The sequence below is a fragment of the Pseudorca crassidens genome, chromosome 9, assembly GCF_039906515.1.
Source record: "Pseudorca crassidens isolate mPseCra1 chromosome 9, mPseCra1.hap1, whole genome shotgun sequence".
Lineage (NCBI taxonomy): Eukaryota > Metazoa > Chordata > Mammalia > Artiodactyla > Delphinidae > Pseudorca > Pseudorca crassidens.
Window position 1 is genome coordinate 52,579,019 of NC_090304.1, and position 14,610 is coordinate 52,593,628.

Below are 14,610 nucleotides of genomic sequence, written 5' to 3' on the forward strand. Positions count from 1 at the left end.
TCACACAGTATGTCTCTGAGTTCCCATTCCAGGACTCGTTCTTCTCCATTGCCATCATATTTACAAGCCCCTTTTCACAGGTCTCCAGAGTTGACATCCTGATTGTGATAGATGCAGTAACCCTTGACAGCTGTCCTGAAGTCCAGACCCAAACAGAAGGAGCAGAGGCTAGCTCTCAGGTACCCCAAAGCCTTATCTACTGTGAATGGAATAATCCCCAGTTTGCAGCAGGCAAAGCTTTGTTTTCCTTTTGGGTTGAGGAATGCATTCTGGGTAAGGAAGGGTTGACAACCCCCATCTGCAGCACTGCAGGCCCAGGGAAGCTCTGTGCTAGACCTTGTTTCTTGGCTTTCAGATGCCCCCTTGTGACTTCTTGTGAGAAGTGCCTCTGTTTCTCAGTCCTGAGAAGTTGGCAGTGGCAGCAGCTATTGAGCATATACTGTGTGCCAGGCACAGTCTTCACAATAGTGTTGCAAAGCAAAGGTTTATTTTTCTTGAACAAGTCTCTTTGTGGATATATTTTATATATTTTTCTAATTTACTTTTTATTTTGAAATAATTTCAAACTTGCAGAAAAGCTGTAAGAATAGTTCAGAGGATTCCAGTATATTCCCACCCAGATCTCCCAGTTGTTAACTTCTTATGTTTGCTTTATCATCCTCTCTCTCCCTCTTTCTTTATATATATATAGATATATTTTTTATACTGTATATAGTTTTTCTGAATCACTTGTGAGTAATACACAAATTTTATGTCCTCTTACCTTTAAATACTTCAGTATGCATTTGCTGAAATCAAGGACACTCCTGCATAACCACAGTACATCTGTCAAAACAAGGAAACCCGCATTGATACTATACTATCATCCAGTTTGCCAGCCCCATTCAAGTTGTGCTGGTTGTCCCAACAATGTCCTTCACAATCACTCTTTCCTTTGTGGTCCAGGGTCTAATGCAGGATCATACGTTGCATTTATTTGCCTTCTGTCTGGAGTACTTCCTCAGTATTTCCTTTTATAACCCTGATATTTTTGAAATGCAGGCCACTTTGGGTTTGTCTGATGTTTCCTCATGATTAGATTTAGGTTATGTATTTGGGCAAGAATACTCCCGATGTGATTCTCCATCCTAAGAGCATGGTATTGGGAGCCGCACAATGTCGATTTGTCTCATTACTGGTGATGTTAACCTTTTGTTTTGTTTTGTTTTGTTTTTGTTTTGTTTTGTTTTGTTTTTTGAGATATAATTCACAAACCATAAAATTCACCCTTTTAAAGTACGCAATTTGGTGGTTTTTAGTATATTCACAAGGTCGTGCAGCCATCATCACCAATGCCAGAACATTTCATCACCCCAGAAAGAAACCCCATATACTTCAACAGTCACTCCCCATGCCCCAGCCCTGGCAACCACTAATCAGATGACTCTCTGTCTGTGGATTTGCCTATTCTGGATGTTTTATATAAATGGAATATTATATGTGGCCTTTTGTGTCTGGCTTCTTTCACTTAGCATAAAGTTTTCAAGGTTCATCCATGTTGTAGCATGCATCAGTACGTCATTCTTTTTTGTTGTCAAGTAATAGCCCACTTGTGACGGTTAATTTTATTTGTCGGGCTTCCCTGGTGGCTCAGTGGTTCAGAATCCGCCTGCCAATGCAGGGAACACGGGTTCGAGCCCTGGTCTGGGAGGATCCCACATGCCGTGGAGCAACTAAGCCCATGTGCCACAACTACTGGGCCTGTGTGCCACAACTACTGAAGCTCACGTGCCTAGAGCCCGTGCTCCACAGCAGGGGAAGACACTGCAATGAGAAGCCAGCGCACCGCAACCAAGAGTAGCCCCCACTCGCTGAAACTAGGGAAAGCCCATGTGCAGCAACGAAGACCCAATGCAGCCAAAAATAAATATAAATAAATTTATTAAAAAAAAATTTTATTTGTCAGTGTGACTGAGCCATGTTGCCCAGATATTTGGTCAGACATTCTGGATGTTTCTGTGTTTTTTGGATGACACTGACATTTAAATCAGTGGACTTTGAGTAAAGCAGATTACCTTCTATAATGTAAGGCCTCATCCAATCAGTTGAAGGACTTAATAGAGAAAGACTGACCTCCCCCAAGCAAGAAGAAATTCTACCGAAGGATTGCCTTTGGACTCAAACTGCAACTGTTCCCTGGGTCTCCTGCTATACCACAGGCCTACCCTGCAGATTTTGGACTCTTCAAGTCTCCATAATTGCATGAGCCAATTCCTTAAAATAAATCTCTACACACACACACACACACAACACACACACACACACACACACACACACACGCACACACATCTTATTGTCTCTGTTTCCCTGGAGAACCCTAATACACCATTGTATGGATATACTACAGTTTTTTAATCCATTCATCAGATGATAGACATTTAGATTGTTTTCACTTTTTAGCTATTATGGATAATGCTGCTGTGAACATTCGTGTACAGGTTTTTTTGTGAACATATATTTTTAGTTCTATTGGGTATATACTTAACAGTGGAACTGCTTGGTCATATGGTAACTCTATGTTTAATGTTTTGAGAGACTGCCAACTATTTTCCAAAGTGGCTGCACCATTTTACATTCCCACCAGCAATGTATAAGTGTTCTGCTTTCTCCATGTCCTTGCCAATGCTTGTTTTTGTCCATCCTTTTTATTTTAGTCAGCCAATGTTAACTCAGTTAAAATGGTATCTACCAGGTTTCTCCACAGCAAAGTTAATAAGTATTTTGGGGGGAGCTACTTTGAGAGTATATAAATATCCTATTCCTCATCAATCTTGTATGAACTAGTTTTAGCATTCTTTAATAATTTCTGTCTGAATCAGTTATTCCTATGATAATTGCCAAATGGTGATTTTCTAATTCCATTATTCTTTTTACATTTATAATCAGCATTCTACTGTAAGGAAGAACTTTCCCTTCTCCCTCATTTATACATTCATTCACTCATTCATTCGTCAGATATATTATTATAGATTACTCATGGATTCATCTTTTATTCTATGGATTATAATCCGTTATTACTATTATTTATTTTGCTATTTAGAGTGTCCCATTTGGGTCAATGGGAGCTCCTTCAAGCTGGATCCTGTGTCCTTTTGACATGTTTCCATCATTCTTTGAGCACTTCCATATTCTCTGGTACAACAAGATATTCAAGCCTCAACTTATACTTTCCAGTCCCAGCCCTGGAATCAGTTGTTTGTCTAAATAGCCCTGGTTCCTTTTAGTGGAGAATAGTATTCAGAAACCAAAACCTGGGCAATAATATGCTCTTTACTAGTGGGGTATTATTGCTTCTTGGCCCTATCAGTAGATAGTACATATACACATCTCTCTTTCTGCATCCATCATTCTATATATATATTAAAAATCATGCATTCACACTGATGTCACCAATTCCAATCCAGCTCCACCTTTTACATATTTACCTCCTTTCTCCAACAATGAGAAGCTTCACTCTCATAATTCTTAGTATATTCACTTATTTGCTCAATACCTCTGTGAGTAACCAATCTTCCAGCCACACAGGCCACACAGGCCATCTCCTCCCCTTTTACTATGGCCTTTGCACACCTGGTGCCCCTCAGATAGAGTCGCCTCCTTCCTCTCCATTCACCTCAGCCAGTCCCAGACTAAGCAAGGCCTTCCCCCAACCCTCTGAGTTTAATTTTTAACAACACTTTTTTCTGGCAATAAGAGTAAAACAGGTAATTCTCTGGCAGTCCAGTGGTTAGGATTCGTCACTTTCACTGCGGGGGGCCTGGGTTCGATCCCCGGTTGGGGAAGTAAGATCCTGCAAGCTGTGTGGCTAAAAAAAAAAAAAAAAGAGAGAGAGAGTAAAACAAATGGCCAATACACAAGAAAAAATATTCAATTTAAGTAATTAAATAAAAATGCAAATTAAATACATAAGAAAGCTCAGAAATGCAAAAAAATATAAAGAGTAATTCCATATTTTCACTTTATAACTAGGCAATTGTAGCTAAGAAATAACTGTTTTAAGGTCATAAAACTAGTAGCTAACAGATAGGATTTGGCTCTGAGTCTACTGCCTCAATGCTGAGGGAGCATCTTCTATGTGATGCGTGCTTTTGTATAGTTTTATTTAATATTTTCACACCAACCCTGTGGTGTAGTTCATGTTAATCCCATTTATTCAAGGAAACTTAGACTTGGGGCCATTAAGTAAACTTGCTTCAGGTCGCACAAATGGCATGTGAATACAGCAACATCAAGATATGGTCACTCTGGAATGGATAAAGAAGATATGGTACATATATACAATGGAATATTACTCAGCCCTAAAAAGGAACGAAATTGGGTCATTTGTAGAGACGTGGATGGATCTAGAGACTGTCATACAGAGTGAAGTAAGTCAGAAAGAGAAAAACAAATATCGCATATATGTGTAATCTAGAAAAATGGTGAACCAGTTTGCAGGGCAGAAATAGAGACACAGATGTAGAGAACAAACGTATGGACACCAAGGGGGGAAAGTGGCGGGGCGGTGTTGGTGTTGGTGTGATGAATTGGGAGACTGGGATTGACATGCACACACTGATGTGTATAAAATGGACAACTAATAACCTGATGTATAAAAAAATAAAAGGTAGGGTCACTTTGACCAGTCAACTCACCCAAAACCTACACTTTACTTCTTAGCTTTTTAATTGATTTCTCTGTCCTTTGGCCCAACTCCAAAAGTGTGTTTTACCACTTCCAGATATACCTAAATATACCTAAAATAGATCTTTTGCCTCAAGTAATATGAAAGATCTACTTTAAGGCAGGCCCTCCTCTGTGATAGTGTGGCTTCAGAGGACCCAGGGAAGTTCTTAAATATCTCAGTCATTAGTATCTGAAGTGCCATCAGGGAACTATCAAGATTTTCCATCCACAGTTAGAGATGAGGTTTAAAATGTAGCACCCCTCTTTTCCCTGTATGACTGATATCTGATCCTTTCTTAAGAATACGTTTCCATTTGAGAGGAGTAAGAAGCTAAGTACTTAGAGAAGATACTCCTGAGGAAGAAGGAGGAGGAGAGGAAGGGCTGTAGTGTGGCGCTGGCCCAGGGATCGACCAGTGGAACAATAATCCAGATACAAACCCATGCATATATGTAACATTTGTATATAACACAGCAGTCATACAGATTTGTGGGGAAACAATGGACTGTTGAATAAATGGTTCTGGGGTAGTGGGATGTCTAAAAGAAAAAAACAATACCTACTTGGCACCATAAACAGAAAAATAAGTTCTAGGTGGATTAAAGGTTTTAAAGTAAAATGGACTTTTGGAAGAATATGTAGGTGAAGGTCTTTATGACCTTGTATAGGGAATATTTCTTAAACTAGACACAAAAAGATAACCAAAAAGGAACAGATTGATAAATTTGACCCCATTTAAAAAAATGGTAAAAAGACAAGCTCCAAGATGGAAGGGGTTTGTATTTTATATTATCAACAAAGAAACATAAAGAGTCACAAATCAATTTGTAAAAAAAGAATAGCCCAATAGAAAAATGGACAAAAGATGTAAATAGGCATTTCACAATAAGGAAAAATAATTGCAAATAAAAATGAAAAGACCTCCACCAAGAAATGCAAATTAAAATCCACAGTGGGATGCTATTTCACACCTATATTGGCAACCATTTGAAAATTTGACAACAAGAATTGGTGAGAATGTGGATCAAAAAGGAACTCACACACCGCTATTTTGCCATTGTAAATTAGAATCACCACATCAGAAAATTGTCTGATATTACCTTGCGGAGTTGACACACATGCCCAAATGTTCAGGATCAGCAGAGAATGCGATACAACCTCTGTGAAGACAAGTCACACCCACACACACACACACACACATGCACAAACACATACCGTTTGCATAAATAATACCATTTATATAAAGTTTAAAAATATGAAAAGGTAAATATGTTGTTTTGGATACATGCAGTGGTATGTGGAGCTGGCTGTGCCAACTTGGGAGAAATTGGCAAATGCTACAAATCAGAGCTATTTTTTTCCTTCTGGTGAGCCTGTTAAACATTTAGCAGTACACCATCAGATACATGCGTAGTAGTAAAATGATAAAGAAACGCAAGAGAATAATAAACAGGGAGGGGCACACAGGGGCAGCAGTCCTTCAATAACAAATGTTCTAATGCTGCTCTTTCTTGCATGTAAACTATTTCATAAGAAAAAAAAGAATGATTAGGAGTTAGCTGCGCCAAGCAAGGGTTGGTGGTGGGTTTGGTGGGAAGGGTCTGGGTAGAGGTGGCAGCATAGGTGAATGGGAGAGAATGGTTAGCTGGGCATCTGCAAGTGCTGTAGTGAATTCTGACGAGCGGGTGAAGTGTGAGAAGTGAGAGCAGACAGGAGGGAGCAGATCACTGAGCACCTGTGTGCCAGGATAAACGGCTTGCATTAACTCTGGGCAGTGTTATGGAGCCCAAGCTCGCTCTGCTCACCACATGACAGGCCAATAAATGGGGAGACCAGTTGTTGGGGCAGGAATAACGACTTTAATTGGAAAGCCAGCAGACCGAGAAGATGGCAGACTAGTGTCTCAAAAAACCATCTTCCTCAGTACAAATTTGGGCTCCTTTCACACAGAGGAAGGGGAGAGTGGGGGCCCACTGCGATGCCTACCAATGGTTGAGCGGGACTGCTATTGGTCCCGCCTGCCCTGCCCTTATTACAAGTGGAGTAAGGTCTCGGCAGGGTAGAGACAAGGTGGCAGGACAGTGAGGAAGTCGTGGTGACCTTGCTGAAAGATGAAAGCCCAAGCAAGGCCATAGCTAGGAGGAGGATGAGCAGAGGAGGAGCTCGAGAGACGTCTAGGAGGTAAAATGGTCTGAGCTTGGTGACTGCGTGCAGGATGTGAGTGGGAAACCACACTGCTGCCCTCAAGGAGGTGGAGTGGAACTCCCCACTCTTTAAGGGTGGACTGTGAAATGACTTCCTTCGAAAGAGTACAATCCAGAAATGGGGAAATTAAAGTAACTTTACAGGGGAGAAATCTGACAAACACTACCTCAGCAGGTGAGCAAGGTCAGCTTTGACAGTGATAAGTCATGGTGATGGTACCTTTGACCTGATGGCATGAGGATGACACTTTACCTCTGTGGTCTTCCTTCCAAAGCACCCCAACCCCAGTCTAAATCATAAGAAAAACATCAAACAAATCCCAACTGAGAGACAGTCTGCAAAATACCTGACCAGTACTCCTTAAACTGTCAAAGTCATCAAAAACATGGAAAGTTTGAGAAACAACTGTAGCCAAGAGGAGCCTCAGGAGACATGACAACTAAGTTTATTTGTATTTATTTATTTTTTTGGCTGCGCCATGCGGCATGTGGGGTCTTAGTTCCCTGACCAGGGATCGAACCCACACCCTCTGCTTTGGGAGTGTGGAGTCTTAACCACTGGACGGCCAGGGAAATCTCCACAACTAAGTTTAATGTGATATCCTGGATCAGATCCTGGAAGAGGAAAAAGCAAAACAACACAAAACAAAAAACGGCATTAGGGGCTTCCCTGGTGGCGCGGTGGTTAAGAATCTGCCTGCCAATGCAGGGGACACGAGCTTGCAAGGGACACGGGTTCGAGCCCTGGTCCGGGAAGGTCCCACATACCGCAGAGCATCTAAGCCCATGCGCCACTACTACTGAGGCCTGCGTGCCATACCTGAAGCCCGCACACCTAGAGCCCATGCTGCACAACAAGAGAAGCCACCTCAATGAGAAGCCCACGCACCGCAGCGAAGGGTAGCTCCCCCTTGCTCGCTACAACTAGAGAAAGCCTACGTGCAGCAGCAAAGGCCCAACACAGCCAAAAATAAGTAAATTATTTAAAAAACCAAAACAAACAAAAGGCATTAGGGTAAAAACTAGGAAATCTGAATAAAGGATGGAGTTATGTTATAAATGAGGTACCGATATTGGTTATTATTTGTGATAAACGTACCATACTCATGTAACGTGTTAATGACAGGGGAAACCTGGTGTGGGGCATATGAGAGCTCTACTATCTTCACACCTTTTCTGAAAATCTAAAAGCATTCTAAAATAAAGATTTATTTTTTAAAAATAGCCAAATCTATTTGTCTGAAAACTTAATTAAAACCAATTGCTACTCTCCTTAAAAACTGTTTTCTTGGGCTTCCCTGGTGGCGCAGTGGTTGAGAGTCCGCCTGCCGATGCAGGGGACACAGGTTCGTGCCCCGGTCCGGGAAGATCCCACATGCTGCGGAGCGGCTGGGCCCGTGAGCCATGGCCACTGAGCCTGCGTGTCCGGAGCCTGTGCTCCGCAATGGGAGAGGCCGCAACAGTGAGAGGCCCGCGCACCGCAAAAACAAACAAACAAACAAAAAAACTGTTTTCTTTTTTAAATTTTACTTATTTTTTCTGAATTTTATTTTATTTTTTTATACAGCAGGTTCTTATTATCTATTTTATGCATATTAGTGTGTGTATGTCAATCCCCATCTCCCAATTCATCCCACCACCACCACCCCGCCACTTTCCCCCCTTGGTGTCCATACGAAAAACTCTGTTTTCTGAGTTGAGTGATCCTTAGGCTCACAGAATCAGTCCCGGTTTTCTCAATCCCTCTTCTACGGGCACAGCTGAGAAGGCGGTTTGTTTAGGCAGGAAGGATTACAACTCCCAGAGTGCCCCTGTGCGGTTGTCAGGAGCAACCACGGAATGCAGACTAACAGAGCCGCTGGACTCAGGACTATCCAGCCAGCCATGGGCCAGGATTATTACTCTGTGCTCCAGATCACTCGCAATTCAGAAGATGCCCAGATCAAGAATGCGTGAGTGGGGGCAGGAGCGAGGCTTTTGGGTTGTGCTGGGACAGGCCCACCCTCATCTCTTCCAAAATGAGCTTTCCTGCACAGCTTAGGGCAGGCAAGGTAGACCTTGTTCCTTTTCTTGCTTCTTGCACACCGACTTCCTGGCTTTGGGCTGGGTCAGGGTTCCCAATCCATCATCCCTTACTCTCTATGCCCTGTCTGCTCTCCTGGGTACCCTGGTTTTCCTAGCAATAAAATGGGAACAAAGGAGACTTTTGCTTAATAATATGGAGACCCAAAGTATTGTGAACAGGAGAGTGACCTGACCAGATGGATGTATTACATATTTTATTCTGGCTGTCCACGTGGGGTTTTGGCATTGAATAAATTACATCTCTGAATAGTTCCATCAAGTCTTGGGGACTTTGTGGTGTGTCTAAGACAGGAATCAGCACATTTTTCTGAAAAAATATTTTTTGACGAATATTTACTGAGCGCCTACTTATATGGGTTCGGTGCAGTCTCAGCAGCTACAGATATCATGAATCAGACATGTGCAGCTTAACTTTGTTGGTGGATACAGATGTTGAATAAGTCACAGCAGGCTTGATGAATGTTACAAAAAGGGGCATACAGGGCATGTGGAAGCTATCTTGGAAGGAGAGAGACCCCTTCAGAAGCTGTCATGATAATCAAGGCAAAAGATGAGGCTTGAAGCAGGGCAGTGGGCTGGAGAGAGAAGAGAGAATGGACTTAGCTATAAATTGGATCATTGTAGGGTAAAGAAGAAAGGGAGGAATCTAGGACAATTTAATTAATTAAGGTTGTATGATAATAGCTACACTTATTGAATTGTGCAGATGCTGTTCTGAGAACCTTCCATCATTATTTCACTTAATCCTCACAACAGCCCTGAGAGGTAGGTACCATTATTATCCCAAGGCTATGTGCCTAGTAACCGACAGAGCCAGTATTCAGACACCTTGCCTGCTCTAATTGCCTACCACGGGCCAAGTCCCATAGGGGATCTCAGTGGGGTAAGTGGAGAGAGTCTACAGTGTGGCTGGCGAAACAAGACACAAACTCGTTTATCAATTAGAGAACAATTCGGGACAGTGTGTGATGTCACCCACTGTTCATAGCATTTCATTGGCCAGTGAGACCTGTCTAGGGAAAGGTCACAAGGAGGGAGGGCAGTTGGAATGCAGAAAGATAAGCCCAACTTAAGCACTGGAAAGAGCCAGGTCTGAACCTAGGTTCTCCTATCTGCTAGCTGTGTGACCTGGGAAAATTGCTTAACCTTTCTGAGCCTCAGTTTTCCCATCTCTTAAAAAAAATAAAATGAAAAATAAGAATTGTTGTGGTATTGAAATAGAATTATATGAGATAATGAGCATGAAGATGCCCAGCAATCATTTGCGTCTGAAACCATGTCTTATAAAGAGTGATTAAAAGAACCATATATGTTCCAAACAACAGTCCTTAACCTTTCTCCCCTGAAACAACTCTTTTTTAAAAAAATTATTTATTTATTTATTTTTGGCTGTGTTGGGTCTTCATTGCTGAACGTGGGTTTTCTCTAGTTGTGGCGAGCGGGGGCTACCCTTCGCTGCGGTGCGCGGGCTTCTCATTGCGGTGGCTTCTCTTGTTGCAGAGCACGGGCTCTAGGCACGTGGACTTCAGTAGTTGTGGCATGCAGACTCACTAGTTTGGCTCCTGGGCTCTAGAGCGCAGGCTCAGTTGTTGTGGCGCACGGGCTTAGTTGCTCCACGGCATGTGGAATCTTCCTGGACCAGGGCTCAAACCCATGTCCCCTGCGTTGGCAGGCGGATTCTTAACCACTGTGCCACCAGGGAAGTCCCCCTGAAACAACTCTTAAGGCATGAGTCACATGTTTGACACACTCTTCCATGGGAGCACCTAGATTTTGACCCCTCCCCCCCAAAAAGGCTAAACTTATATAATGATGACAAGCACCACGATGATTCATAATCGCCCAGCTATTAACTTCTCACTCATTCATCCGAGGCTGCCACATCTGGGCTGTGACTTCGCCCCTTTCTCTCCCACTCAGGAAAGCAGGTGAATGAGAGTGATGTTACTGCAGAGCTTAAAACCACTCAAGTTTATACGGAAAACTGAACTCTTTTCAAACCTCCTTACTTTTACTCACTGTTAGAGTTTTCCTGCAATTCTCACACCTGACTACAACCTTTGTAATTGAGAAGGGCTGGTTTAGAAGTCTCAGGGAGGGTGTGAAAATTGCCTTCAAGTCTGTCAAGGTAGACAGAGCAGATTCTGTCTGTAAGGCCCCCCAGGGCAGAGCCAGGACCAGGACCGTCGTGGATGGAGGCAGAGTCGCAGGACAGCAGACCCAGCTCAGTAAGAGAAAGCTTTGCCTAAAAGTCAGACTGGCCCCATAGTGAAATGGGCTGCCTTGTGGGACAGTGATTTCACAACGTTTACTCACTGCACTTGGTGCTAGGCACTGAGGACACAGAGAACTGGACACGACAACTGGAGGGTCTCACTCACAGGCTGGTGGGAGAGACAGATCCGTCGAACAACTGAAGCACCACGTGCTAAGTATGAGGATCAAAGGCACTTGGGGATGTGGGAAAGAGTATCTAATCTAGACTGGAAACTAGTCAGGGAAGACATCCTGGAGGAGTTGACCCCTGAGTTGAATGTGGAAAGGTGAATAAATATTTGCCAGGAGGAGATGAAAGGAGCTGGAGAGGGGTGAGCATTCCAGGTAAAGGGAGGAGAATGTCAAAGCCATGAGCAGTGCAGAGTGTGGAGCTTGGAGCCTGGAGAGAAGGACAGGAGAGGTCGTGGGAGCAGGGAGGGAGAGCTGTGAGTGAGAAGGGCAGAGAGAGAAGCGGAAGTTGAATCTCAGAGACATTTGAATTTTATGCTGAAGACAAAGGGGGAACCAGTAAAGGGTTCAGGCAGGAGAGTGACTTGGTCAGGGAGCATTTTAAAAACATCAAATTAACAAAAGAGAGAGAGAGATCAAAGTGGTGGCAGCACACAGAATAGACTGGAGAGGGGGAAACTGGAAACAGGAAGACACGGTTCTGCAATGGTTGTAGGGATGAAGAAGCAGCAAGAAAACATTATTTAGAAGGAAAAGCTGATGTGCCTCGGTGACTGATGGGATGGTGGTGGAGGGGACGAAGGAGAACTTGGAGTGGAAGATACTCAGCTTTTCCGCTTCAGGGTCTGGACAAATGGGGAAAAGTTTAGGGAATGAAAATGTGTGCACGTTTGGGCTCATTGAGGTTGTGGGGCCCGTGAGACACTGGAGAGGAGGTACCGAGTAGGCAGCTAGGTACAGAGGTCTGGAGCCAAGGGAGCGAACTGGTTTGAGATAGAGATTTGGGAATCATCAGCGTGTAGCTGGTGCTCAAAGCCGTCGGCCAGCTAAGCTTGTCCACGGAGTGTGTGTGGAGTGGAGTAAGAAGCACGGCAGAGCTCTGGGGTCACTGGCATGGAAGGTGTGAGCAGGGCGGACCGTGTGTGGGACCACATGTGTACTGAGTGACTGAGGAGGCTGTGCGGATGCCCTCCTTTTGCTCCTGCAGACCCCCGCCCCACCTTTCTGCGCCCTGCTCTCTGCTCTGGGAGACTGGCCCATATGAACTGCATCAGCAGACCTCCTGGCCCTCAGGCTTCCAGATGCATCCTGCAAAAGGAGCACAAGGCAGGAGATTGGGAGGGAGGAGAGTGGGGCAGGGGTATTTATTCCCAGCTCCCTTCTTATGGGATCTCTTCAGGTTGGCTATGGCCCTGAATCAAAGATCACAGCTTTTACCAAGGCCCTGTCCACACACTCTCTCCTGTGGGGTTTCAGTAACCTCTCCCTCCCCTCACTGCTACAGGCTCATGGGTGGTCAGGACACCTCAGGACTCGTAGCCTCAAGGGACTGTGCTGTCCCTTGTGGTTTCCTGCCCCACCTCTCACACCTTGGTGTGTGGTCCATTATTAAACTCTCCACAAATCTCCAGCTTGTGCCACGTCTTTCCTCCTGAGATGTAATGATACAGATCCCCAGATGCTGCAGGTGTGGCATCACTGTGTGGTGGGATTGGGCAGACACATAAATGGGGGAAAGAGGGACTTCCCTGGTGGTCCAGTGGTTAAGAATCCACCTTCCAATGCAGGGGACGCGGGTGTGATCCCTGGTCGGGGAACTAAGATCCCACATGCTGCGAGGCAATTAAGCCCACGTGCTGCAACTGCTGAGCCCGTGCACTCTGGAACCTGCACGCCACAACTAGAGAGAAGCCTGAGCGCTGCAACAAAAGATCCTGCATGCCGCAGCGAAGATCCCACATGCCACAACTAAGACCTGCCTGACACAGGCAAATAAATAAACAAACAAATAAAAAAGAAATAGGGGAAAGAATGAGCACAGAGGGGCAGACAGCGAGACGACCTGATCTGTGCTGAGTGCCTCTCTGTAGCAGGCCCACTGACACCTTATTTTATCTAATCTTCCCAAGAAGCCTGTGTGTCAGTTCAGACACCAAGACAGAATTAGATGTGCAAGAAATGTTTGAGGGAAACAACTGTGAGGATGAAGCGGGACTAGGAATGTGCCGGGGAGCCTTCACACCATAGTGCAGGTCTGATGCTTGTGAAAGGCAAGAGGGAAGGAAGGGTTGGGTAGGGAGGGCTCTGGCGTCATCCAGAGAAAATCTCAGCCAGGCTGATGGGGAGGCCTCGAGCAGAGGTTGGGCATTGGAGGAGGCTTGGGTCCTGTAGGGCTGGCCCAGCACTGATTGATACCCCAACAAGCATAGGCATAGGTTGGGAGCCACTTGGGGCCAGTGCAGCCTCAGCACAAACGGCCAGTGGGGCAGCTCCTGGACTGTCAGTCAACCATGCTCCCGACACTGGGTTCTCTTCCAGGGGATCTGAGTGTTGCGCCTCCCTGGCCACCACAGCCCTGATTTATAGCTGGAACATCAAAGCTCCGAGAGACCACCAGGCAGCAGACAGCAGAGCCAGCTCTGAACCTTGGTCTGTGCCTCAGGATATTAACCCTCCTCGCTCTAGGTACCGGAAACTTGCCCTTAAGAACCACCCGTTGAGGTCCACTGAGCCATCCGCAGCGGAGGCATTCAGGCAGATAGCAGAGGCCTACGATGTGCTGAGCGACCGTGAGTGATTGGGACTGAGCATGGAGGGCGGCTTCTCTGTCCCGCGTCTCTATTAACATCATCCTCACGTCTCTGAGCGTTGGGCTTTCTGAGGGGGCCCAGCAGAGAGTAAGCATTCCTCTTCCCTGCCCAGAATCTAAACAAATTGAGAAAGGAAACATAATGAACTGCCTTTCTCAGTAGACACAAGCTAAGGTGGAGGACGTGGTGTGGAGAGCCCCCAGATTAGGCTGACATGCTCCGCTAGTCTCAGCAGTGCAGGACCTGGGGCAGGGCCTCCCCCCCCCCACTCCCCGCCTCACATGCCCCGTGCCCCACCCATCCCCTGCAGGACTGCAGAGTGAGATGCTTGCTGCCCAGGAAAGAAGGCTAAGGCTGAGGCAGACACGCCCGGTTATTCCCTGATTACCAAGAAGCTAAATCTCCATCTCCTCAAGGACAGCATATGTACAAAGGGACAGAGAGGGGTCTGTGATTAGGAAATCTCTCTCCTGTGGAAAACTGAAGCCTAGGGAAAGAGATCCCCCGCCCCTGCCCGAAGCAGTGCCCATATGGGTTCCCTAAGGGCTTGCCCTGGAGACTGTGATCATGGATACTGTGCA

General features: G+C 45.2%; 1 protein-coding gene across 4 annotated transcripts in view; it reads left to right on the plus strand.

Moving 5' to 3' along the window:
• The window catches only part of DNAJB13 (DnaJ heat shock protein family (Hsp40) member B13), a 30,737-nt gene that overhangs the window by 7,772 nt on the left and 8,355 nt on the right, over nucleotides 1-14,610 (plus strand). Inside the window, exons 1-3 of one of the 4 annotated variants that reach the window (XM_067750315.1) lie at nucleotides 189-1,208; nucleotides 1,240-8,860; nucleotides 13,905-14,008. In XM_067750315.1, the coding sequence (XP_067606416.1) occupies nucleotides 8,748-8,860; nucleotides 13,905-14,008 (217 nt within the window). In that variant the 5' untranslated portion in view covers nucleotides 189-1,208; nucleotides 1,240-8,747. The other 3 variants (XM_067750313.1, XM_067750314.1, XM_067750316.1) reach the window with 3 other exon arrangements.